This window comes from Dioscorea cayenensis, chromosome 5 (assembly GCF_009730915.1).
Source record: "Dioscorea cayenensis subsp. rotundata cultivar TDr96_F1 chromosome 5, TDr96_F1_v2_PseudoChromosome.rev07_lg8_w22 25.fasta, whole genome shotgun sequence".
In the NCBI taxonomy this organism is placed as follows: Eukaryota; Viridiplantae; Streptophyta; class Magnoliopsida; order Dioscoreales; family Dioscoreaceae; genus Dioscorea; species Dioscorea cayenensis.
The window spans coordinates 20,761,439-20,788,206 of record NC_052475.1 but is presented as its reverse complement, the minus strand read 5'-3'; the positions used below and the strand labels follow the sequence as shown (position 1 = coordinate 20,788,206).

General features: G+C 33.5%; 3 protein-coding genes across 3 annotated transcripts; 1 reads left to right on the top strand and 2 right to left on the bottom strand.

Annotated features, from left to right (window-relative positions):
• The first annotated feature begins 9,264 nt into the window (after positions 1–9,264).
• Positions 9,265–16,093, top strand: LOC120260641 (V-type proton ATPase subunit B2-like). Its single transcript, XM_039268170.1, has 15 exons — positions 9,265–9,390; positions 10,258–10,329; positions 10,711–10,766; positions 10,872–10,970; positions 11,445–11,504; positions 11,968–12,079; positions 12,184–12,392; positions 13,186–13,314; positions 13,480–13,617; positions 14,507–14,657; positions 14,837–14,919; positions 15,160–15,207; positions 15,328–15,381; positions 15,465–15,548; positions 15,651–16,093. Exons 2-15 carry the CDS (start codon positions 10,272–10,274, stop codon positions 15,834–15,836), a joined length of 1,467 nt encoding a protein of 488 aa, XP_039124104.1. The 5' UTR covers positions 9,265–9,390; positions 10,258–10,271; the 3' UTR covers positions 15,837–16,093.
• Positions 16,094–16,339: 246 nt separating this feature from the next.
• LOC120260642 (thioredoxin-like 2, chloroplastic) lies at positions 16,340–21,048 on the bottom strand. The gene is made up of 4 exons (XM_039268171.1): positions 20,866–21,048; positions 20,589–20,771; positions 19,412–19,576; positions 16,340–16,642 (listed from the first exon to the last, which is right to left on the bottom strand). The coding sequence occupies exons 1-4, from the start codon at positions 21,013–21,015 to the stop codon at positions 16,523–16,525; spliced, it is 618 nt and encodes a 205-aa protein (XP_039124105.1). The 5' UTR covers positions 21,016–21,048; the 3' UTR covers positions 16,340–16,522.
• Positions 21,049–22,157: 1,109 nt separating this feature from the next.
• Positions 22,158–26,329, bottom strand: LOC120260333 (histone deacetylase 2). Its single transcript, XM_039267775.1, is given in 14 exon segments — positions 22,158–22,396; positions 22,480–22,567; positions 23,153–23,239; positions 23,548–23,598; positions 23,699–23,743; positions 24,411–24,457; positions 24,532–24,596; positions 24,724–24,890; positions 24,964–25,032; positions 25,389–25,451; positions 25,523–25,640; positions 26,038–26,093; positions 26,169–26,238; positions 26,240–26,329. Coding segments are annotated over 14 exon segments (1,065 nt in total). The 5' UTR covers positions 26,278–26,329; the 3' UTR covers positions 22,158–22,295.
• Between the last annotated feature and the right edge of the window lie 439 nt (positions 26,330–26,768).

Below are 26,768 nucleotides of genomic sequence, written 5' to 3'. Positions count from 1 at the left end.
TGGAGATGACAATAAAAAAAAGCATGGCTTCCTACCATGAACCAACCTGAAGGACTTAATATGCCCCATGCAATAAGGGCATAATAAAGTTCTGTGAGTACTCCAACCAGACAACATGCCATAAGTCGGGAAATCATTAATTGTCCATAACAATGATGCTCTCATTGTGAAATTATGTTACTTAAAAGCATCATACGTCAGGATACCATCAACCCTTAGATTTTTCAACTCATCTATCAAAGGCTGGAAGAACATGTCAATGTTTTGGCCTGGACCTTATTTCCCTTGGAATAACCATATTAAGAAATATGTATGGTTGCTTCATGCACATCCAAGGAGGTAAATTGTACACAACAATCATTACTGGCCAAATAGAATATGGTTTTGTTGCAGGTCCAAAAGAACTAAAACTATCCGCACATAACCCGAGTCTCACATTACATGGTTCTTGACTAAAAGATGGATATGTTTCATTGAAGTGTTGCCATGCCTCCCCATCAATAGGATGCCTAAGTACTCCATCAGTGCTTTGATTAGTTACATGTCATGTCATGTCTTCAGCAGTCTTTGCTAATATATAAAGTTTTTAAAGTCTAGGTATAAGTGGCAAATAACGTAAAATTTTGCATGGAATCTCCTTTTGCTTCCCCTTTTTAAATTTCTTCATTTGTCTCATCTTATACTGAGGATACCCATAAACAAAACAGTGGTTAAGTTCATCGGCTTCTTTATAAAACAACATGCAATTGTTTTGACAAACATGAATATTCTCATAACCCTATACCAAGATTTTTCATCTTCTGTTTTCTTCTATAAAAGTTGTCAAGTGGGCATGCATCTTCTGGAAGCATATTCTTAATGATCACCACAAGACGAACAAAACATGCTTCGCTCATGTTAAATTCATTCTTTAAATTTAGTAATTTGATAAAGTTGATAACTTTGTGTACTGGCCACAACTTTGATATAATGGTTCATCTACATCATGCAATAAAGAATAGAATGCAGCCACCTTTGGATTGGGTTCTTCTTCCACAAAACTTGAGCTACTACCATGATAGGGAAGAATATTAAAAGTTGGGCCCATAAAATCCATAATCAACTGAGTATATAGATTTTGGGATTCCACTTGAGACATTGTGTCAACGTGTTCATCTCCATATCTAGAAGATTGTCTAATTTCATATTCTCCATGAGAAGTCCAAGTTGTATAACCAAGCATAAATCCATTATAGTAAAGGTGTCTATGAACTATATCAACAATCTAAAACATGCTATTTTCACATAGATGACAAGGACATCTCATAGAATCCCCACTAACAATACCATTTTGAGAATATGCAAAGACAATAAATTCCTCTACTCCCTTTATAAATTCATCATTGATGAATGATGCCCAATCCCTACGGCAATACATCCAAGACCGATCTCTAACCATGTTTCAAGTCTAAAAAGAAAAAAAAACACAACATTGTATTAAAATTATTTGTACAATTAAAAATATTCAAATTATCAAGTATTTGTACAATTAAATTAATGTAGCATTATTTCCCCTTACTAGTAAACCAGTATGGTCATACAAATATGAGCGAAAGGTCTACATGCAATTCCATCAATAAATCCATGCTTAAAAAGAACAAACTAGTATCAAAATTGGAATCATTTGATAATATTAGAATGGGATAAAATTAATATTTTTTACTTCAACATAACTCCAAATTGCATTTTATGACAAATTAAAAAGAGATATGTGTACCATTAACAAGAGCGCAAAATTCAATTTGGAAATCACCAAAGAATTTCAAATCTATGGTCCACCCGAATCTGCAATCACAAAAGAATTGACTGAATATTATTTATAAATTCTAAGCATATATAAATTTTACTATCTAATTTATATAATAATTTTTTCATTAAAATTATAAACATATTTAAAATCCAAAATATTTTTAATAAAATTAAATAAATCTGAAAATAAATTTAAATTAATTTAAATAATATAATTGGATTAAAGACCAAGTTTTCTTTTTTAATTAGAAGTGCATTCTCCGTGTCATAGTTTGATTTCCATAGCTTACAAAAATGAATTATAAAAGTTGTGGTTGAGAAGTCTAGTGAATTAGAAGTTATAAGTTTTCATCAGATATCATTGAAGTAAGAAGGCCAGGATATTAGGAAGATTATTATCCAGATGAAGAACAAACGTAAGAGAGCATCATCTTCATTTCAATGGTAAATTCTTGTATCAACTTTACTGATAAATGAAATCAACTATACTGAAGAGATCAAATAATTGTGTGTGTGGTGGTTATTCAGTTGATCTATATGATGCACTTTCCAAATATAATGTGTTTGCCGTCAAGATAATTTCATTCTCAACTTTAATTTTCTATCCAAACATTTCAGCATCTCAATCTTAATAACATAAAGCACATGGATCTCGGAATCAACAGTTTCAAATATATTAATTATGAGTAGTCAATGTATGAGAACCTTTTTCAGATTAAAAAATATTAAATATATTATAAAAGTTTAATTGTTTCTTGTTTGGTATACAAAGCAAATTAAAAACAAGCTTCTTATTAAGCACTCAACTTTAATTTTATTAAGGTTTATCACAGAACCAGTAAAATGGTAAGAAGACAACAAGACGTTGAAGAAATAGCTAATAAAAGTTGGAAAACTCACACTAAAAACATATAACATTACATAACAGGCAAAGCGGTAAACAATTTTTAATAGATTAAGATTAGCAACAACGCTCGGACATGCTAAAAAAGATCCAGTAGTAAGTCTCAAAGACCAAAAATGGTATGCAAAACATCATCAAATTCTCATTTTAAAGAAGGGCAAACCAAAGAGAATCTCATCATAACATTTACTCTAATCAAGAACTCAACCCACCCCTACGGACTTGTCATAAAATACTGGCAGTACAAGAAGTCCCATTTCTTTTAAATTACCAAAATGATGCCATTGGTGCTACAAGATTATGTAGCAAAACCCATATTTCTATTTTTGTAATCAAAACCCATCATTTTTTTCTCCAAGAAATGCATCTCAAAAACCTAATATCCATAAACCAAAAACAAAGCAAAAAAGAAAGCAACCAAGCAAGAAAGAGCAAAAAAGGAATCCAAGAAATAAAGAAAGATAAAAGAAAAGGTTTCAATCTTGAAAAAGATAAACACAAACAACAACCTATGCAACATCTTCAAAACCACAACCCAAACAACACCCCCACACATTGCCCTGCTCTGCAAAGCAAAGCAAAGATACACAAAAACAAAGCAAAAGAAATGCGAGACAAAAGAGAAAGGCTACAAAGCCACCAAGAACAAGAAGATATCTCACCATTGAGTTAATCAAGATACATGAAGGGGCAAAATATGTTCTACTACGTACAAAGTCTTTGCAGATTCACACACCTTAGTCACCTCCAAGCTAGTTGCTTTTCTAATATCTTTTTCCTTTTGCTTGAAGTGAATCACTGGTTGATTCAATGCACAACAAACTATGAGCCTTTGATAAATATATGCATGTCGGCCCTAAAAGAGAAGATAAGGCATATTAAAAAAAAGTCTAAGTGATAAAGAACACTCAATAAACTATTAAAACAATGATTATGTGGGACTTCCAAAAGGCCTCTACTAAGATGCAATGTCCAACAACAATGCCCAACAGCTCTCAAAATATTTCTTGAGTAAATTATCACAAGAGATTGATTTCCAAATATCAAATAACATGTAGAAATCCAGAAACAACACCATAACTGGGTTGAATTCAAGAGCAAACTTACTTTCGATAGTGAGAACATCAATTTGATGCAACAAACGGAATACCAAGCAGAAAAAGCAATTGGCAGGGAATGAAACTATAATTGAAGTATCCTTTGCTCCATCTCCTCTCACGGTTTAGGGTTTGGTTTTCTGGACCTAATAGCCAAAATGAAACCGCAGATTAGAGAAGAAATACCACAAGATTTGAATATCTAGCAGAAGGATTTAGAGCTCACCGAAAATTGTAGAAAAACCTTTGAAAATCTAGGATATGAAAGAGCGATGAAGAGAGCAACTTTGTTTATCTTTGGAAACCCCCGTGTAATTGAGGATGAAGCCGTGTCGGATCTAAACCCACGTTATAATAGATGCAAATAGAAAATCCGATTTTGAGTCATAAACAAGTCGGATGCACTTACCAAGCGGATTCGGGTATAGGTTATAGTGGCACCTTAAAATTAATGCATTAATAGTGATGATAATATAATTTCTAATACATACTAAATTTTTGGTTTTACTTTTAATTTTTAGGATAAAAATATAATTTTTTATCTTTTCATAAAAAAATATTTTTAAATTTGCTCCCTCTCAATCCAATAATAAGGGGAATTTATAGCTTTGAGATGGGATTAGGGTTTCGTTGGTCTTCAAACACTTTGAATTTGTTCAGGTTTTTGTTTTCTTGTAAAAATTAGAAATTTTCCTATGAATGATTTATTTGTAAATGGAGACTTAAGTTAAATATTCTTTTTTTTTTAATTTTCCATACCTTTTTTTACATTATTCTATCTATACCTAATATTTTCTATACCCCAACTTGTCCTAAAAATCTCTATATATCATTCTATACCTTTTTTTTATTTTCTTTAAAAAAAATATATAAATAAAGAATTAAGGCATATTCTTATTTTTATTATTATATAGAAAAACTTACTCAATTTAAGACTTATGTTTGTTTTAATCTTTTAATATATAAATTGAAAATCAAATATTTTTTAAAAGTGAAAATGTATAAATGAAAAATATATAAATTATAAATATTAATAAATAATATTTTATTTATATTTTTAAAGTTTGGAATAGCAACGGACTTATTTTGTTGCTATGTTTCCATTGCAACTCATCTAAATTCTATTGCTATATTTTACAATTCCGTTGGTAATGTAATAAAAAAAACTGAACTTATAAAGTTTTATTCCGTTGGTAATCCGACACTGAGTCCGTCACCAATGTTTGGAAATAGCGATGAAACGGATCCGTAGCACTTTATTATCAACAGAAATTTGTGGGAAAATTAAGGCGTGTAATTTCTAGCAATGGAATAGTAACAAACTTATTCTGTTGCTATATTATACAATTCCATTATTAATGCAATAAAAACAAATTGAACTTCTGAAGTTTCATTTCGTCGGTAATCTGACGCTAATTCTATCGCCAATGTGTACAAATAGCAACAGAACTAATCCGTAGTAATATTTCCGTTGTCTTTTCTTGTATTTCTTGTAATGTGATGGATCAATAGATTTAGATCCTACTCCAATAAATGGGCCTGATGCAGCTAATATTGAGAATCCAGTTAATGTGTAGGATGAAGCTCAGAATGATCAAGTTGAGGGTGATCGAGCATGTAGTTGAGGAAGTAGATGCTTTTGTTGAGCAACTTGAAAATTTAGTTAGGCAGTCTACCAGAGACCAAAGATCTTCTAGCTGGTGCTCACCTATTGATTATGTACTTTTAACTGATGGAGAGGAACCTGAATGCTATCAAAAGGCAACTGAAAGTGATCAGAAGGAAGAATGGGTTGCATCCATGAAAGATTAAATGCATTCTTTACTTGATAATCATACTTATGAACTGGTGAAGCTTCCTAAAGGCAGAAAAGCTTTGAAAAATTGGTAGATTTATAGGGTAAAGCAAGAAGAGAATTCTTCACATCCTCGGTATAAAGCTAGATTAGTTGTTAAAGGCTTTGACCAGAAAAAAGGGATTGACTTTGAGGAGATTTTCTCTCAAGTGGTTAAGATGTCCTCCATTTGAGTTGTCTTGGGTTTAGTTGGCAGTCTTATTTAGAAATTGAGCAAATGGATGTGAAGACAACTTTTCTCCACTGTGATGTAGAGGAGGAAATCTACATGGAACAACCTAAAAGGGTTGTAGTGAAAGAGAAAGAAAGGCATGTGTGCAAGCTGAAGAAAAGTTTATATGGCTTGAAACAAGCACCAAGGTAATGGTACATAAAGTTTGAGTCAGTTATGGTTCAACAAGGACATAAGAAGTCTGCTTCAGATCATTGTGTTTTTGTACAAAACTTCTCTGATAATGACTTTGTCATTTTGTTGCTATATGTAGATGATATGCTCATTGTGGGTTATAATTCTTCCCGAATTGTTAGTTTGAAGAAAGAGTTGAGTAATTGTTTTGCAATGAAAGATATGGGGCCGGCAAAGAATATTATGGGCATGAGAATTATTCATAACAGGAAATGTAAGACATTATGGCTTTCTCAAGAAAAGTATTTATTGAGAAGCACTGAAGTGATTTAATATGGCTAAGGGTAAAGGTATAGGTACACCTCTTGCTGTATCTTTTAGATTGAGTGTTAATCATTCTCCTTCTAATAAGAAAGCGAGATAATATATGCAAAAGGTTCCTTATACATCTGCCGTTGGGAGTTTAATGGATGCAATGGTTTGTACTCGCCCAAATATAGCTCATGCAGTTAGCACAGTGAGTAGATTTTTATCTAATCCAAGAAAAGAACACTGGAATGCAGTAAAGTGGATTTTAAGATATCTCCATGTTACTTCTAGTTTGAAGCTTTGTTTCAGAAGTGAAACCCCAATTCTTATTGGCTATACTGATTCTGATTTAGCTGGAGATGTAAACTCAAGAAAATTCACTTCTGGGTATATGATTACTTTTGCAAGGGATGTTGTAGCATGGCAACCAAGACTATAAAAGTGTACAACATTGTCTACTACTGAGGCAGAGTTCATTGCAGCCACTGAAGCTTGCAAAGAATTGCTTTTGATGAAGAAATTCCTAAATAAGCTTGGTTTCATGCAAGAAAGGTATGTGCTATTTTGTGATTGTCAAAGCACAATTCATCTTAGCAAGAATCCTACTTTTCATGGTAGATTGAAACATATTGATATGAGGTATCATTAGATCCGTGAAGTCTTCGATTCTAAACAACTTGAGTTTGAGAAAATTCACACAGATGATAATGGTTTTTATATATGTACTAAGACGCTATCTAAATGGAAGTTTGAAGCATGTCGATCAGTTACCGGCTTGGCAATCTTTTCCACATTATCCTGAATGGGGAGAATTGTTGGGCTTGGGTTCTCTTCTTATGTGGAGAAAGCCCAAATTTTTTGTAAGGCCCATGTTATGATAACCCATTAGGGTTTTAATAATGTTTTTCAGTAATTTTCTTTGAAAACAGGTCATGGTTTTTGCAGCCTCTTTGAGAAAACAAAGAAAGTCAGAGTTTGTGAGATATTCTATTCTATAGCCAGTTTCATCAGCTTAACAATTGGATAATCATTTGTATTTTGATAGAACTAAGTTTTGGTAGGCGTGTTCGCATATCAATGTTTTTTATTCTGAACGGTAAAGATTTGATTTTGATGAGCTAGTTTTCTTATTAGAGCTCTCTGAATAGGTATTCTGGGTTGTATTTTTGCTTCGGCTGAGCATTCTAAGTCTAATTTGGCTGATTTTTTTGTCAATTTTAGAAGACATTTGGAGGTTTATTCTGAATAGTGGAGATCGTTGTTTGAGGTTAGGAAGGTTATCTTTTATTGCAATAACTGTATCCCTAATTTATCTATCCATATTCTTGTGTTTTTCTTTTGTGATGGTTGTTCATGTTTTGGCATGGTGCTAGTGAACATATTTGATTGTTGTAGACATTGTTGATTCATAGTAGATAGAGCCTTACATTTGGACGTAGAGAGAGGTCCCGTGATTTTTATCCTTCTCTTCCGAAGGAGTTTTCCATGTTAAAAATTGTTATGTGGTTTATGTGATGTTTTGTGATCTCTATTGTGTTTTTGGACAAACAATTATTGCTCCTCTTATTCATTCAAGCAGGAAAGGATTTGGTCTCCTTTGTTTCCCTTTCCCAACAAAGTGGGCCTCTCATTAGTTTTTTCATAAATATCCAATAGTCTATTTTAAACTTAAAAGTTCAAGTGGGCTTTGCAACATTTAGATTAACTTAACCTAAAGTCTCCATCAAAACCCTAACATCTCACATCCATGGCCTATGGCCCTTACCTTGCCTTCCAAATATTTCTTCCCTCTTCTCCAGACCCTATCCTCACAAATTAGTGGCCTCTTGGTGAAATAGCGGTGGTTTTTGATAGATCTAAGATTTCAATTTTGATAATCTTTCTATTAACTATTGTCTATGTTTAATCACTTCTATGCTTGATTTTTTTTATTTTTATCTTGAAATTCTTTAAAAGGTTGAATTTATTATTTCTCAATCTTGTTTTGTGATTGATTTTGATCAACATGTGGAGTTTAATATCCTAAAAATAAAATATAAATATTTGTTATTTATATTGAGAGATAAATTGCTGAAACTTTTGACTCAAAATCTGTACTTATGATTTCATTTCTTTGTATTCTCATCTTTAATTTTTTTTACATACTATATATCTTTTATATATGGAATGCCATACATAATAAAATTTTAAAATTTTTATGTAATAGGTATGCATATGAAACAAATTATACTATTTTTTTTATATATTTGACTTTAGTTTGATCTCCACAATATTGAAATTCTTAGCCACTACCCACTGGTTGTGGGATAAAATTAGTAGCATGTATATACATACTTTAGGTGCACACAATTTTTTTAAATTCATTTTAAATATAAAAAACATAAATTATACACTGTAAACACTTTTAAGGATCGCCACATTTTTCTCTATCTAAACTAATTGATACTTAACTAACTATTATTAACTTATTATTTTTAAAATAATATATATACCAAAGTTAATTTAAATTACTATCCTAACATAATAAAGTAGTTACTAAAATAAAAATTTTAAAATATATGATAATATTAGCAAATAATACATGCAATTAAAATTGAAAACATAATTAGTATGCCTCATCATGAGTAATAAATAATAGAGTGACCTTATCCATCCAGCTAGCCCAAATCCAGCTTGTCACACTATTTTATTTACACGTGTCAACATACCACTGGACAAGCTCCTCATCAATCACCACCCTTGATTTAACATTTAAATCCTTGATCTTGACCGTTCAAACAATAGACCCGCCAATAATGATGACTCTTAAAATCCAACGGTCAGGATCAATCCCAATCTCATCATCCTTTGTATTCATTACTGACACCTCTCCCGATCCAACCGGTAGTCTTAGCCCACGACATCATCATTGTCCACGTGCCATTCACGTGACGACGATGGGGATTAAAATATATATTAAAAAAAAAAAGAAAAAAGAAAAATCAAGGCGCGTTTCACATTATTCTCGTTTTTTTCTCACAAATCCGAAGGTCCATTCCTTCCTCGCCCTTGCTCTCGCTCCTCCTCTCGAGGCTCTTAGATCGAATCCGGGGTATGTTGTGCTTCTTCTGATCAGATTATCATTCGATTTGTGTATGTTTTCTCGTAATTCATCGATGTGTGTGTGAATCTCATGGCTGTGGATCGGATTCATGTGGTATTGCAGTATTTAGATTTATGATCCGCTTGAATCAGAGATTGGAATTATCCTGAGTTTTTTTTTATAATTATTTGGGGAAAAATGGTGGAATTGTATGGATCAGGGTTTTAGTGTGGGTTCTTGAGGCGTTTTGTGTGGAATTGTGTGCCAGTGTCTGTGGATCGCAAGATCTGGGTTTTCGATTTTGATGGAAAGTAGAGTTTTTCCATTTTTTCTGAAGGAATTCTGGGATTTGAGCTGATATTATTAGTCTTTTTTATGGATTTTTTCAGGGGTGAAATACCACCAAGCCTGTTGATTTTAGAAAGGTGTTTTGTCATTGATCATTGAGAATAGAACAGTTGACAGTGACATTAAAGTTAATGTGTGTGGTGTCTTGTCTAAGCTTTTTCTTTTTTCTTTTTCAATAATTTTGTTGTTTATTATCCTTTATTGGTTGGTTAACTTATGATATATATGTTTGTGTGTGCTATCATGAGAGTTTCTGGATCAAATATTGGTTGGTAAATGGGTAAATGATAAAACCTTGACATCTTCTTCATCAATGTTCTTAGACTGTTACTTTTGATTTTTGTGTGAATGAGTTGACATGACATGGAAGATCTAGCTTTGTACCATATTAATGTTTTGGTATTCATATGTTATGCAAGGGTTGAGACCATATTAGCCTGAAAGTTTTTGTTTGTTGGATTGACTACTGGATGGCTACTAGGTTTGGATTATATGGAGTATTTGATTTTGCTCTTTCCTTGCCTTCAGGTTGCTGGGTTGAAATGGGTGTGGCACAGAACAGTATTGACATGGAGGAGGGAACATTGGAGATTGGCATGGGTATGTTGCATCAGATTGCTTGTGCCATTTGTATTCATGTGAAATTTTGATTGGTTTACATGTGCATATGTTGCAATATTGCTTACCTTAATGTTTATTATAAACTTGAATTGTAAGAGTTAAATGTTACCATGACAGAAGAAATATTTGGTGCTAAGTAATACCTTGTGCTGTGTTGTTGGCTCACTTGACAATACAAAAACAAAAAAACAATAGTTCACAACAGCACGGGACAAAAGTGTTGTTACACAAATAGAGATACATACACCCATGCACACAATATACATTACATTTGAGATTAAATATGCTTGTTTTTAGTAGTGTTGCTTTTATCTTGTAGCATTTTCAATGGCTAAATTCCATTTATTTATTGTGATGCAGAATACAGGACTGTTTCTGGAGTGGCAGGACCTCTAGTTATTTTGGAGAAGGTCAAGGTATGTATTTTTCATTAGGGTCTGTCACCCAATGAATCATTGATGTATTCACCATTTTTGACATTTTCTATTAAAATTTTGCTCACTTATACTTGTCTTTTTTAGGGACCCAAGTACCAGGAAATTGTCAATATTAGATTGGGAGATGGCACAACTCGACGTGGGCAGGTCCTTGAAGTTGATGGTGAGAAGGCTGTTGTGCAGGTCAATGAGCTTACTTTATGTCTTTTAAATTTTTTGCTATTTGTACTCTGCATATTGTGGTTTGGGAGCAGTCCTAGGAGCTCATTGGTTAAGCCTTGGAACCTGATTCTCTGCAATCATAATCTTCATCTCGTCATCTTTCAAGAACCCACTTTAATTGCTTGCAGTCAAGAGATAAGAACCCCCAATAGAAGTGTTCTGACATGAATATATACATTTTTGATGTGTAAGGCATTATTGGAACTCAGTCTACTTATGGAACTAGGAGTGCATTGGCAAAGATTTATAAATTTAAATTAAAATTGGTAGCTAAAGTGTGTTAGATCTAGTTTTAGTATGACATGAATTTTACTAATTGTTTCTTTCAGATTTGCCACATGATATGTATATATATATATATATATATAGTTGTATATATTCTCCATAGAGGAATCTCTCTTCAAATATGTATGTGTTTTTGCCGATTTTTGTCAGGTTTTTGAGGGAACGTCAGGAATTGACAACAAATATACAACTGTCCAATTCACAGGAGAGGTGATGAACTTTCTAACACTATTTCATACTTATTTAAGTCAACTAATATAATCATCTACATTTTTATGTCATGTATATTATTATTTATGAGAGCCATTTACAGAGTTATTATTATATGAGAGGATGATGTTATGGGTGAGAGCTAACTAGGAGCATTTATTCTTCATTTTTGTCCTCTCTATGTGGTTTTCCCATGTTATTTTTATACCATTCAAGTGAGGCTTGGTTTATGCCATCCAATGATTATTGATTTTGGATCATGCTTGAACTGATGGAAGTGAGAGGAGAATTATAGAAAAAATTATCTTATCTGATGTGTAAAAAGAGCAAGAACTCAAGTTTGCTTATGAATAGCTACACTAGTACCTTTTTTCCTTGAGGGCAATATAATGTTGTAAATTCTTTTGATTTAAATATATGTTATCATATTCCATTGCACATATTTACCTTTGTATGTGTTCAGGTTTTGAAAACACCTGTTTCCTTGGATATGCTTGGACGGATTTTCAATGGTTCAGGGAAACCAATAGATAATGGTCCTCCAATTTTGCCTGAGGCTTACTTGGATATTTCTGGTAAGTTGATTGAGTTATATGGCGTATTTTATATTATAATGAAAGCTTTGAACTTTCTCCATATTTTTTCTGGCACACTTTAATTTTTTACAAGCATGTCGCAGGAAGTTCAATCAATCCCAGTGAACGAACATATCCTGAAGAGATGATTCAAACAGGAATATCAACCATTGATGTCATGAACTCTATTGCTCGAGGGCAAAAAATCCCTCTTTTTTCTGCAGCCGGTCTTCCTCATAATGAAATAGCTGCTCAAATTTGTAGACAAGCTGGTTTGGTGAAGCGTTTGGAGAAGTCTGATAATCTTTTGGAGGTAATTCAAATCTAAGCATGCTAATGCATGAATAAATGTTACGAATTTTCTAGGTTTAAAATTACTTCCACTGCTGGCGGCGAATGCAATTTTCATTTCGCATTTTAATATATTGAAGCATCTGAAAGTTAATTATGGAAATTATGGTTAGTTTCTTTGGTTGTTTAGAGGACAATTTTCATGAATTGCTTATGTTGCCTAGTTAACATTGATCTGAGAGATTGGTTTGTGACATATCAATAAAAGAGGCTGTTTTGACATATTTATCTTACCCTGTTGTATTAGGATTTTTGGAGTTCTTAATGTCCATTTGCTTCAGTATTATCTCATCTCTGGTTTTTGGTCAAGAAAAAAGGATGAATTTTTTTTTTTGGAAGATCCATTAGATTGTTCATTGTGTTTCTATGCTTGAATCTTTTTTACATTCTAAGGTAGGGTTCTACTTTTCTGTTAAAAACTATTATAAAATGTTATGTATAAGAAAAATTTTTAAGCCATTTGGGAAGACATTTGTAATTTCTTGATTGGAACTTCTTACTTCTGTGCAATCTACTTTAACCCTTTGACGGACAATGAACTTGGATTGCTGCCGAAAACTACTTTAGAATGTGTCATTATATATTACATCAAAGTGCAGTTATATATTGCATGATATAATGTGTTTCAATTCAGTAACTGACAAGTATTTAAAAATTTATTCATTTTGGATGGCCTTGATGTTTCTTCTTGCTGACTTAAGCTTATTGTTCCCTATTGTCCCGTCATTATGTACCCATTTCCCTTACATTTACAGGATGGAGAGGAGGAGAATTTTGCAATTGTGTTTGCAGCTATGGGAGTAAACATGGAAACTGCACAGTTTTTTAAACGAGATTTTGAAGAAAATGGTTCAATGGAGCGAGTCACCCTTTTCCTAAATCTGGTAATGTTCCAATGTCAGTTTGCTTAACAGTATATTAGTTACCATCATAATGTAGACACCATTTCTCAATGCCCTTTTAGCTTTTTACTCTGGAAAGTTGAACAGGGCAGGAATTTCACGTTCTTCATACTGTCTTTAGCTCTTTCTCTGGCCCTTTCTTTGCAGGCAAATGACCCCACAATTGAACGTATTATCACCCCTCGAATTGCTCTCACTACAGCAGAATACTTAGCTTATGAATGTGGGAAGCATGTGCTTGTCATCCTAACAGACATGAGCTCATACGCAGATGCACTTCGTGAGGTAAAGACTCCTGCTTGCCTTTTCCCCTGCGGATGCTGTGCGTGCAATTTTTGAAGTGTGATTCATAGCTTTTGTTCATTTCAATTCATAGCTTTTGTTCATTTCAATCTGAAGTGGTTAAGGCCCTTAACCACATGTCTGGAATGCAACTGTTTTCTGTTTAATGTGAGATCTGCGTATACCTAAATATGATTCTAGCTAGCTACATATATCATAGGTTTAAAAAAAAATGCTAGGTCTGCATAAATTTGTTCAACAAATCATTTGTGCTTGGCACACACCTTAATGAAGAATTTTGTTGATTATGTCATACCAAGTTTTCAGGTGTGGTGCAGGCATGGGTTTGTTCCTGCATTTTCTGTGGCTATAATCACATCTGAACCTGGATTATATGGAGTATTCCTTGTTTACTGATTGATGGCCTCATTTATTTGAAACTTCTACTCTTGCTGGCCTTTCATTTAACATCTTTTTGTGTGCTTACACTTACTAATCACTTGAGTACACATTCTGTTTAGAAGTACTAACGATGTTTATGTTTTGAAAATTCACCCTCAGGATCTTAAGTGAAGAAATTGTGTTAACCACTAAATGTAATTTTGCTTAGTGCAAAGTGTGTTTTTCATTCTGGTGAAGTGTATCGCAATTTTCAAGTCTATGTTTTGGATATTCACTCTCTGGATCGTAAGTGAAGAAATTGTGTTGACCACTAAATGTGATTTTGCTTAGTGCAAATGTGTTTTTCATTCTGGTGAAGTGTATTGCAATTTTGCTTCATGTGGCTGTTGTTTTATTTTTATTTTTATCTATCTTTTTATCTTATGCATTTGCTGCTCTTTGAATAATATGCTTTATTTGAATGATATCTGAATATTTGTTCTAATTTCAGGTATCTGCAGCCAGAGAGGAGGTCCCTGGAAGACGTGGTTATCCTGGGTACATGTATACTGATCTGGCTACTATTTATGAGCGTGCTGGACGTATAGAGGGAAGAAAAGGATCTATCACACAGATCCCTATCTTGACCATGCCTAATGATGGTATGTTTTGTTTTTTTAGTTTGTCTCTCATTATGATCATTTTTGCCTTATTTTATTTCTATAGACTTGCGTGGTACTTCCTTATTCCTGCTGGAAATTTCTCTCTGTTCTATCTTTAATGTGGGATAGAAAAAACAAATCCTTTTTTGTTTGATTCATTGGTTGTGTATACTGAACAGATATAACACATCCAACACCTGATCTTACTGGATACATCACTGAGGGTCAAATCTACATTGACAGGCAGCTTCATAATCGGCAGGTACTGCATCCCTACTTTCAAGAGTGTTTATTTAGAGCAATGATGTAGTTATCAACTTTGTTATTGGTGCTAGTGTTTCTGAAAATTGCTTCTGTCCATCTCTTTACCACCTGTTGTGACTGCACATTTTTATGAAATTTTTAAGACAAGCAGTTTTTCCATCTGGCAGTCTGGAGTTTTGTTTATTTGTGTATACATGATGTGCATGCTGGAATTCTAAAAGTCATTGCCCATTTGCAGATATACCCTCCGATCAATGTCCTCCCATCACTCTCAAGGCTGATGAAGGTTAACTTCTTGTAAATTCAATTCTTTCAAAGAACATGCATCCTCCTGGGTTTCTGGTATAACTAGAGATCTCCATGGATAGTATAGATTTTGTGTTTATTGAGTTGGTTTTGCTTGCAGAGTGCAATTGGTGAGGGCATGACTCGCCGTGATCACTCGGATGTGTCTAACCAGGTTGGTCATCAGGACTTCAGCTTGTTTGCAGTTGGCTGGTGTTTTAGACATGAGATAATGATTTGAATTTCTTTCTGATTCAGCTCTACGCTAATTATGCTATTGGGAAAGATGTTCAAGCCATGAAAGCAGTTGTCGGAGAGGAGGCACTCTCTTCAGAGGATCTGGTATCTCCCTTAAAACTTGCTCAATAATACAGATTGTCATTCTACCATGTTTTTATCTTTCTATATATTAATTTGATATTCTTTTCTTGATTTGAAACACAGCTGTACCTAGAGTTTCTGGAAAAGTTTGAGAGGAAATTCGTTACCCAAGGGGCATATGACACCCGAAACATTTTCCAGTCTCTTGATCTTGCCTGGACGCTGCTTCGCATCTTCCCTCGAGAGCTTCTCCATCGCATACCTGCGAAGACTTTGGACCAGTACTACAGCCGAGACAGCGCGCACTGAAACTGTCCGTCAGAGCCTTATTTTTTTCCCCGAAAAATTATATTGAGAGTTGCATAAATAAATTTATTTTGCTATCACCTTCAACTCGGCGGTTTGTCTGTCTGATAGTTTAGGTACTTATTCTTTTCCTGTCAAAATTCTCTGGTATTTATAATGCCTTTGCAAGGCATTTGTAACATTATTCCTTTTTCCCACTGGTGATGCTAAATTTGGTGTTTCAAGGTTATCTATATAAATTCAACTTATCAATGGCTGAAGTCTTTATTATATGAAATTCTTGTTGATTGTGGAGACCAGGTCCTTTAGATACATGATATTGTATTTGATGAAATTATGAAGCAGGAAAAAATGTGTCATAACTAATTTGATCTTCAGTTTCAGAAACTTTGAAGCATGTGAATCCTTATGTTTGTGGTATTCTTACAAGTAGGTTGAATAAAAGTCTAAAATTGATGCCACAATTTCCTAAAACTGTTTTCCAAAGCTGCAACCAAGCTTGATCATTAGTATAATAAAAAAGATTAGTGATTAAAAAATCCCTTAAAATTCACAAATTGTTACACCCATACCATACATCTGATTTTCAGAGTTTACAGTCTTATTCTTTTTTCCTTCCAACATATAAAACTTGACCTTACCGCTCCCGAGAACTTGCTTCAGCAGGCTTTTACAATGGAGAGCTTGTTTCAGCAGACTTCTCCAATGAAGTTTAAGGCTTCAAGGCCGATATTTCCAATACCCAAAGGTGGACCAAGGCTACACCGTGGTGTGTTATGTGTAGTAATAGCATCGATAATTTTTTGAAACTGCATACATAAATAGTCATTGATAATTTATAAGAATAGTTTTATATTATTTGTTACCAAATAAAACAATTTTCTATACTCGCATTAAAGAAAAAAATTAAAAATATCTTCCCTCCAAAGATGCAGTGCCTTGCATGAAATTTTGATAATGCTGAAGATAACAGCATTTGGGTAAGATTGGAGTGTTCTATTGCTGATGAACTATTATCCCAAGGGGTATCATGTACCATATGGTTGTATTTGGATAGAGGACTAAAGATAGATTAAGGTCCAGGTTCAAACCAATTTATTCTCCACTCTAATGCCCTTTAAGGTGTTTTAATAACTGTAGGAACCAATTAATACTAGATAAGAGGGGTAATATTTTATTCTGTAATAAGGTGTTCTAATTCACATGATGAGTGGTAATAAAAGAAGAGTATTAGTTTGTATTCTTTTCCGAGCACAGCCCATGAACTTCGCATTAGCATGCTGATAAAAATACGATCAGAAATGGTCATAATGTTTAGTAGCATAACATAGTTGAGATTATTCAACAGTACACTTAATAATTACACAAAAATCGAAAGCATAAAATGTGAATTATACTATCTACTAAAGAATATGAGTAGAAGATGAAGAGACAAAGGATACACAAAAATCAAAGCCATGTATGTGCAGGTGAGCCACTGAGAGGAAAAAACAAAAAATGGAGTTTGATAACTTGGAAGATACTGGTAGTAGATGTAATAGATTTGAGCTTTTCACAATGAAGTGGTTGAATTTATTGCACAATTAATTTAGACAGCATGCCTTGGTAATCTACATAATACTAAATTTCATAGTGGCAAACTATTTATTTAAGAAAATTGCTTGCATCTGTATGTAACAATGGGCAATAGGAATGCAAAACTATGACATGACTTATTAACACAGGCATGACATGGAGCTGAGTGGGTTTTGGATTTGATATAATGGTGTTGATGCTTAATTGCATTGATCCACTTAAAACATGAGAACTTTCCTATCATAATCAGATTGATCGGCCCATCTAGATCTGTTTAAATTTAAATTTAATACTTATTTTTTTAAGCATTTAATAATATTGATTGTAGATTCATTTAACCTTAAAAATAAATATAAAGCCAAAGGTAATATTTAACATTATCTCGAATTTAATGTCTATAACAAATTAACAATTCAATTAGATGTGTTTTGTACATGCGTTTCATAGTGTTGGGATTTCGGAGGTGTCAAAGGTTGTGACAGAAGGCAACATGAAAAACTATTGGTTTTTCACAAACAAACTTTCTAAAACCAAATTGCTGAGTTGAAACCAAAATAACAAATAATAGTAATTGCACAAGACAATAAAATAAAAGGTTAACAACTGAAATGAATAGTTTATTCACCATATGATTCAATGATGATGAGCTTGAGCTTGGTGATATTCTTCATTCTATATAGGGTGCATACTGAAAATACATAATCTAAAACTGTGTTTGATTGATAACTAGAAGGGTGTGTTTAAGAGAATATTTTCTGCAAATTGGTTTGGAGAGAAAACTCTTATATTGAGACACTTTCACTCAGTTGTTACTAATTAAAATTGAATAGTAATAGATATTTATTAATATTAATAATGTTTAAAACTTAATTAATAAATATATTTATCTAAATAATTAGATCTATACAAATAGGTATATGTTGATGAGATAAGTATCCGATATTTGGTTGGTGACCTTTAGTAACACACTAACCAAAGACTTCAACTTGAATTAGAATTCCTTAGCAGATATGGTTTCTCAATTTTGGTCGCATGGAAACTCACTAAAAGGAAGTCTAATTCACCCTAGAATTAATCCAAGGTGATTACTTCATAAACACAGAACTAAAAGTGAAACCATGAATTCAGGCCCACTGCCATGTTCTTGGGATGTTTCGGCTAAGTTTTTGACTGAGCTGGTCTTGGCCCTTTTGGGCCCTCTTTTGACATGGTCGCCCACCTCATAAGCCAAAGTGTCCCACCATCATCATTGGTGCCAGTTCTAAATTTATATTAGTTGATCCAAGTGGTTCTAACATGGACTTGGGTTCAGTTGGAATCATCATGGTTGCATCCAGCTCCTTGCCTAGTTCCTCCTTGTACTCATTCTTTTTTGCCTTGAACCATTTGTAAGGTTCTCTCATTTAGATGTGTCATAGGTCCTTAACATATCATGTTTTATCATGTAAAAACAAGACGTGATTAAATAAACTTGTCATCTGTACTACATTGTTTTAACTGTTTGCTAATCATGTCATGTCCATGTTTAGTTTTTGATAATTTTATTTAATTGTGTTGTGTTTGTGTTAGCCAAATTTCTGTAAAATGTAAAGGTTGACACCACTCTTTTATAATCATATAACCTGAATTGGCACCTAATAGTAATGCTGGGGCAAAGTTAGTAGGATAGTTCTCATAGACGTTTTATTTGCATGTCCAGCAGACATGCTTAAAAATGTTGAAGAATCAAAGAGAAATGATAAACAAGGTTGAACCAATATGAAGGAAATGAAAATTATTAACTAAATGTTAGATGGAAAACTAACAAGAAAAACAGAGTATTTTCATCAAGCCAAGCGATCAACGTAGCTAGTCATCGAATAAATAGAAAGGAAGTAGCTTATTATGCCTGGTTATTTATATATGTTATTATCAGTTCACGAAATGTCAGCATGGCTTCCTGACTGATAGAATATCCAAAGTTCCAAACCATAATATAATGAATAAGAGAAAAAAATTATTACCCTTGGAAGGGAGCAAGAAAATGACTCCAATAATCCATCTGCACCACGGTAAAACTGGAAACAAGGAAGCATCTTAACATTCAGTCTCCTGCACATTGGCTGGTTTTCATCATAGTCCACCTTGAGGAATAAAACATCAGGGTGATCTCGAGCTGTTCTGCATAACTGAAAGACAATGATGGGAAAAGGAAGAACATGAATACCTATATTATGATTTTCAACACTCAAACACTGCAATTTAAATCTCAATTACAAAGTAACACATGAGATGGTAAATGGAGAATTTTCTACTATTCAGCCAGCATTATCATGGCAGGTCATTATGTTTCATTCAGTCAAAAGTATCTAACTTGATATGAGCAAACTATAAAATCCTCTAGCATGATCAAACTGACAATAAAACTAGAACTATGAATCACATACTAATCCTTCAAGGTGCTCTTTTCCCCTCATAATTGGAGGCAGTTCAATACATGATTCATCTTAAAATTTGGAAAAATATACATATTGTTACTTGAAATGTTTCCTTTTGAGCATTCATCAAAATCAGAAAGAACAAAAGTCCTATTCATGCATTTATATCTATTGAATAAATTGAGTTTTCATTCCTCTATTAACACTAAAGTCATTGGCCTTATCTTTTAACAGGATATTTTGGCCAAAATGGCCAAGTGTTTCATACTTGTCCAACTTGTAAGTTGTAATATCACAATAAGCTAACTAGTAAGAATAACATCATAGTGATTCCTTGTTCAATGGATCATGATGTCCCACACTAAGGAAAGCTCAAGAAACAAATGAGAGTCTTAAAGTCCAAACTAACAAGTAGACAAATCTATGCATCATTCATACATCCAACTTGCAAATAATCCAAGCTGATAAATTCCAAATTGAAGACAAATAAACTAAACTAGCAGCATCAAGCACATAACTGATCAATTGATCTCAGAATTCAGAAGCTCAAAGTGAACTTTGTAAAAAGGGCTCCACAATGTCCACATGAAGCATATACTAAGTTCAAAGTAGATAAATCCTTATCCAAGAAAATCCTACACGCTTAAAAAACAATCCAAGGAAATTAATCCCAAACTGATAACACAAAACCTAAACCATAAACTACACAACATAGCATCAAGCACAAAAATCAGAAACTCAAAGTAACTCAAAGTGAACTTAACTTTGGGAAAAGAGCTCTACATGAAGCGCACCAAGTGCCATAAAATTCAACAATTACAAGCCTATCTCCAGCTTCACTCAACTGATTCAAAAACTCCTCAGTAGAATGCACATCAACCATGTTTTTCCCTGCATTTCTCTCCCACCATTTGGGACCTTCATTCTGAGAAACAATACCATGAGCCTGCAAACACAATCAATCAACAAAATCCAGTGCTTGTTTTCCAAGAAAATAATTTAAAAAAAAATGATAAATTTGATCTTATTGAGGGTGTTACCTTCAGACGAGGCAAACGGATGATTGGCCTGCGGACGACGGGGGATGCGGCGGCGGCGTGCTTGACGGGATCACACCGGAGCTCCGGTGGCGGCGGGCTTTGAAGAGAAAGGTTGGAAGTGAGGTAGAAATGGAGCAGAGCGTCCGCCATGGAACTCTCACAACCAAAACGTCAAAGGTCTTCCTCACTGTTCAAGATCCATGAAAAATAGTTTATTTATGTATTGGTCCCTCCATAATAATTGCAGATACATCCTCCGAAATTATAATATTTGACTCGAGTTTATGTTCGCAGTTCAAGATCCATGAAAATAGTTTAATTATGTTTTGGTCCTCCAAAATAATTGCAGATACGTCTTTCGAAATTATAATATTTGACTCGAGTTTATGTTCGCAGTTCAAGATCCATGAAAATAGTTTAACTATGTTTTGGTCCTCCAAAATAATTGCAGATACGTCTTTCGAAATTATAATATTTGACTCGAGTTTATTTGTGGATATGTCCGAAATTATCATATATTTGAGTATAATTCAAAATTTATTATGATTTGCCAGTTTTAATGTTTCGAAAAATTTTGATCTGAAATAAGAGAGGTTAAGTTTGTCATTTTCAAAAGTTACATATATATATATATATATTGACAAATGGTGATAAGGGTCGGCCAGGACGTCAAAGAGACACAATGAAATATACTATGTGGGGTAGATATATAGGTATTTAAAGTATATCATGTGTGCCCAAGATTATATATCAACGACCACAACCTCACGATGATAAACTCCTGCTTTTGCAATTTTAAAAGGATGGAGAATATAACTTTTTTTACGAAAGCTCCCGGTGAACACTGGGTGGACAATATCGATGCAGTATTTTTTCACACAATATTACACGAGTACTATGCACAAGAGATTCAACCTAACGCTACTCACCCACCACCCAAAGCTTAGATGGAAATTTCAGGAGCACATAGGGAACAACCCACAAGAATAATGGAAACCAAAGGGTCACACTCCATCTGTGAAAGATAATTCCCATCCATGTAGTTCAACTAAACACCAAGGACCAAAACATAAATTTGATATCAAACAAATCAAAATTAGAAGTTACAAGAGGGTCATGGAAAACTTAAAAGTTTTGTAATAGCATCAAAATGTGATATTACAACCATATGTAGAATATATGTACAAGCATAGTAAAACATTCCAAAACATGCTCAATAACATTCCCTGTATTAAAAAATGTACAAATATGTAGAATATATGTACAAACATAGTAAAATTTCCAAAACATGCTCAATAACATTCCCTGTATTAAAAAACGTACAAATATGTAGAATATATGTACAAACATAGTAAAACATTCTAAAACATGCTCAATTACATTCCCTGTATTAAAAAATGTACAATATGAACAAGCATACCAAATAGATTTTATTTTCTGCTCAATTTGCTTGGTATTTCAATCAAGTTTTTCTTTGCCAGGTTTGTTATTGAATCCGCTATGACTCGAGCACTTGACTTCATATAGCCACCTGGTATGGTAATTGAGACGATTTAACATAAGGTATATTGCAGGTAAAAAAATTTCAAGTGAAAGTATGCAGCAGGTTCTCACCAGATGTAAGCATGATAATTGGTATATTCTGTTCTTTGGCAAATCTGAACACTTTTTCATCTCTTGCAGTTACTCCTTCAGGACTGATCTGAGCACATGGAAAACCGATTGATAAACAGTTAAATAGTTAAATAGTTCATGTTTTAGGTCAAAAATTAATGGGTGGGCAGGTTCAGAGAGAGACTCTCATATATTAGAAAACATCTCATTATGTGCAATGGGATGTTTGCTTAAGTTCCAAAACAGTTAAATAGTTCATGTTTTAGGTCAAATCACAGCAATGAGCTGATCCTGTACTCATTTGTGATTATTTAGCTGAATGCCTTGATTATAATTCAGTTCAAGCCGCAAAAGGATCGCAGTCTACTTCAACCGCATCATGACTTCTTGAATCTCTAAAAACATTGTAAACTAACACAAAATTGTATGCAGATCTGTGTAGCCACTAAGCTTATAGCTTATAAGAAGATAATCATGAAGTCCTAAATAAAATCATAAACAAGACTCTGTACAATCATCTTTATATTATTATCTCTAGGCTCTAGGATGAAATAGGTCTTAGAAAAAAATTTAGGTAACATAACCAGAAATAATAAGAGTTGAGTTCAAGCCTAATAGAACCATGCCATTAAGCAAATTGAAATGGTTTGAATACTAAATCAGCATAACACACCTTTAACCTTCCCAAAGGATCTCCGTCAAGTATATCGGTGCCAGCATTATACACAATCAATTCAGGATCAAAACTGTTTCTTGCAACCTACAACCCAAACCAAAACTTAAATATTCATATGTGCACAAGACTTGTTTATTGAATGAAATGACCACAAGTCAAATGCACATAAATAAATGGTTAATGCACTTCACTAATGATATAATGACATATAAAAAAGGGTCAATAAATTTTAATTGATGAGTGATGAACAAATATTTTAGAACAATACTTAAGAATAAATAGATGCACTCTTCTCAACAGTATTCAAATTTCTCAGCCAATGCTTTCACAGAATAAAATCATTCCTAAATATAAGTTGTCTGACAGATGAACACATTAGATAATTAATGTACCTCAAGTGACTTGTCTAACTGATCCAAGTAGTCCTTTGTTTTTGTTCCACTCTATTGATGTATAAAAGAAAAACAATTAACCACATGCACTTTGAAATTGGACATGACTTGAATTAGCAAAACGAACTCATAAAACAGTCTCTCGGCTTACCACTAATTCTACCTTCTGGTCGATATATCTGCTTGCCTCAAAGTCCTGTTAATGAGAACATCTTTACGCATAAATAATGGGATTGAAAAGAAATGCTGTTTGAAAGTGGGTCTGATAAGAACAATAATTTTCACCATAATCAATGTAGCCATCCCATTTAAAGTCTTCTCCACAAATTTATACTGCTGACTAGAAAATGCAAAATGGCTTACTCCTTATAGTTTCATTTATTATTTGTTTATTTAAATATACAAACATAAGTCCAATTTCACGTACAAATTCTTCATCCTGAATTAGCCATGCAGATTAGGTCTCATAACATCTACTTCCTAAAAATTAACCAATTTCAATGTCCTGAACAAAATATTGATAGATTATATGGTCTCCAAATATTATAATGTTTTATATCGTTCCAATTTTGACAAATAGAGAATCAGATATGAGCCTGACATCATAAAGCAACCCCAATAAAGTTGGCCAGAAAATATATACACCAAAATATATGAAGATAAGTTCATTTGAACCAGTCTTTGAACATCAATCAGGCCTTGATGGGATTTTATACAATTATAATTTTTTTTCCTCCCCCCCATACACACTCATACAAGCATGTGAGTGCTTGCCTGTGTGCTGTAAAGAGTTCTCTATATAAAAGTTGGAAATCGGGACATAAGAAACAAAATTTGAAACAGGAGTTTAGGATAGTTCTTACAAGAGGATAGATTCCAGAGTTGTACATGTCCATGATATAGATTCTCCCTGTAATTAAACAAAACAGTTAGTTGAATCTAACAAGTAAGGACAATTGCAAGCATTGTAAGGAGAAAACATACTGTCATCAGAGAAGTCTCTTTCATGGCCATTCCCTTGGTGAGCATCAAGATCAATAATCATTGCCCTGAAGATTACAACATCAACAAATAGTACGGAAGAGACATACATCAGAGAATGAGCATTGCACTTCATCTTAGAAGGGCTTAATCAAGACAACAGAATTTAATCACATTAGGGAGCAACCTACCGACCTTGAAATGTTTAACCGGACATATGCATATTGAATGCATAAAGAAATATCAGCATAAACACAAAACCCACCACCCTCATTTGCAGAACAATGGTGGAATCCTCCGCCAACATTTATTGCCCAACCTCGCTCTTTTGCAAGTTTTGCTGCCAATATAGAACCTCCCACCTGTAAGTAACACCAATAAGCGACTCTCTATATAACTTTTATTGAAACATTCGCTGATAGATTAATTAGCAACCTGTTTGCGAAATGGGTAAAGCACCTTTCTCTGTAGAAGGCAGTTGGGAAGGGCCGCAACAGGTGGTACCTAAAGAAGAAATCATCCATCTACTTACACAGCATAAAAAAAGCCATTTGTAAAAACATCGGAAAATTTCTACATCAATTTAAATAATCAATCAATCAAATTTCTACATTATAAATGTTCCTATGTACAAATATAGTAGAGAGATTAACATTCATATTTCAAGTCTAATAGATCAAAAGTAACTGAAAAAGCTTGCAAAATGCCATACTTAATGCTAGCTGAAGATTCTTTTTTTTTTTAAAAGCTTTTTTTGCAGTTTATGCAGGAAATATAAAACAAATGCACAATTCATTAAAGGGCAGCTAAGAAGCTAAGATATTGAAATAAAAGTCTGAAATTCATAGAAAACTATGTACCTCAATGATAAGGGAGACCTTCAAACTGCTTTTAAGACTGCTCAAGTATGATTCAGGGTGCACCTATTTAAGAAATCTGTGAATATAAGGAGTCAAACAATGATCAAAGCCGACAAATAGCACAAACACCTTACCACCAGTAGGTCGTCTTGTAAAGCTTCTAATGGCTCTACAATTTGAGACTTCTCCAAAACTCCTTCTGAAATCAGAAACTGGCATATTCGCCCCCATTTAGATGAATCAAAAGGGTGCCTGCACAGATAATTCTCGACTTTCAATGGAAAATGACCTTTATAATATATGGGAAAATTTAATCCACATTAGTTACTTATCTACTCCTGAAAATCACAGGATGCACTCTAGTTTTTCAGCTGCATAGCTACTTTAAACTTCATCATCTCACTATCAAATCTCTTATAGCAAATCCCATATCCTATAATTGATATTCCTTCATTCCAATTCACAACTTCGGATACTCCTACTTAATTTCTACACTTTGGAAATGATCCTATCCCACAAAACTCGCACTCAAAACACAAAATTTTTTAAGAAAAAAAGCAACAAGTAAAAACTCTCCGAATACAATCCAAGTGAACTTCAAAAACAACAACAACAACAACAACAACAACAACAACGAGAATTATCTCACAATTTCTCGATTCCAAGGAACGCGATGTCATAAGAGGGCGAATAGATCAACGAAACCTAGAAACAGGGGCAAAACCTCAGATATCATTCAGCAGAGCAAAACAGAGCAACATAGGAAGTCGAGGGCCATACCTTGGAGGGAGGCACATCGAAGTAGAGCTTGGAGGAGAGTATCCGAGCTCTGCGGATGGCATCGGGGGTATCCAGGAGCGTTGGGAAGGGTGGTGGAGGATGAGGCCATGGCGATGATTCGTAGTGTGGTGTCTTTGAATAACAGCTGGATGAAAGAACAACGAGTCTATTCTTATATAGCTTCGTTCTCAAGCCAACTGATGGTATTTTTATAGAAGGCATCTCGCCTGGTTTCAGGTATTCCTTAGTTTTCCCCTATCATATTCTGACATGTATTCTCTTAAAAAAAAATAACATCATACGAAAACATGAATGTAATAGGGAAGAACAAAAACAAATATGAATGTAATAGGGAAGAACAAAAAACATATGCCCTCCAAAACCAAAATAGGCATTGTTTTGTTTTTATTTTTATTTTATTCTTATTTTTAATAAATAAAACTAGTTAATCCCAATATTAATTAAAATTTATTAATACTGTGAAACTGTGTTTTAATTTATCATACTAAATTCTATATTCATAGGTCTGACACATAGTTTATTCATATTTATTAAAAAAAAAAAAACTTATTAGTATAACCTTAGTGATAGAAATATGGC

Coding starts and splice junctions, on each gene's coding strand:
- LOC120260641 (XM_039268170.1), top strand. CDS start 10,272: ATGGGTGTGGCACAGAACAGTATTGACATGGAGGAGGGAACATTGGAG. Junction 11,505..11,967: donor CTGTCCAATTCACAGGAGAG/GTGATGAACTTT, acceptor GTATGTGTTCAG/GTTTTGAAAACACCTGTTTC. Junction 13,315..13,479: donor TCACCCTTTTCCTAAATCTG/GTAATGTTCCAA, acceptor CTTTCTTTGCAG/GCAAATGACCCCACAATTGA.
- LOC120260642 (XM_039268171.1), bottom strand. CDS start 21,015: ATGGCGGACGCTCTGCTCCATTTCTACCTCACTTCCAACCTTTCTCTT. Junction 19,577..20,588: donor GTAGAGCTCTTTTCCCAAAG/TTAAGTTCACTT, acceptor ATTGTCTTTCAG/TTATGCAGAACAGCTCGAGA. Junction 16,643..19,411: donor TTTCTTGCTCCCTTCCAAGG/GTAATAATTTTT, acceptor TTATGTATGCAG/TTTCAAAAAATTATCGATGC.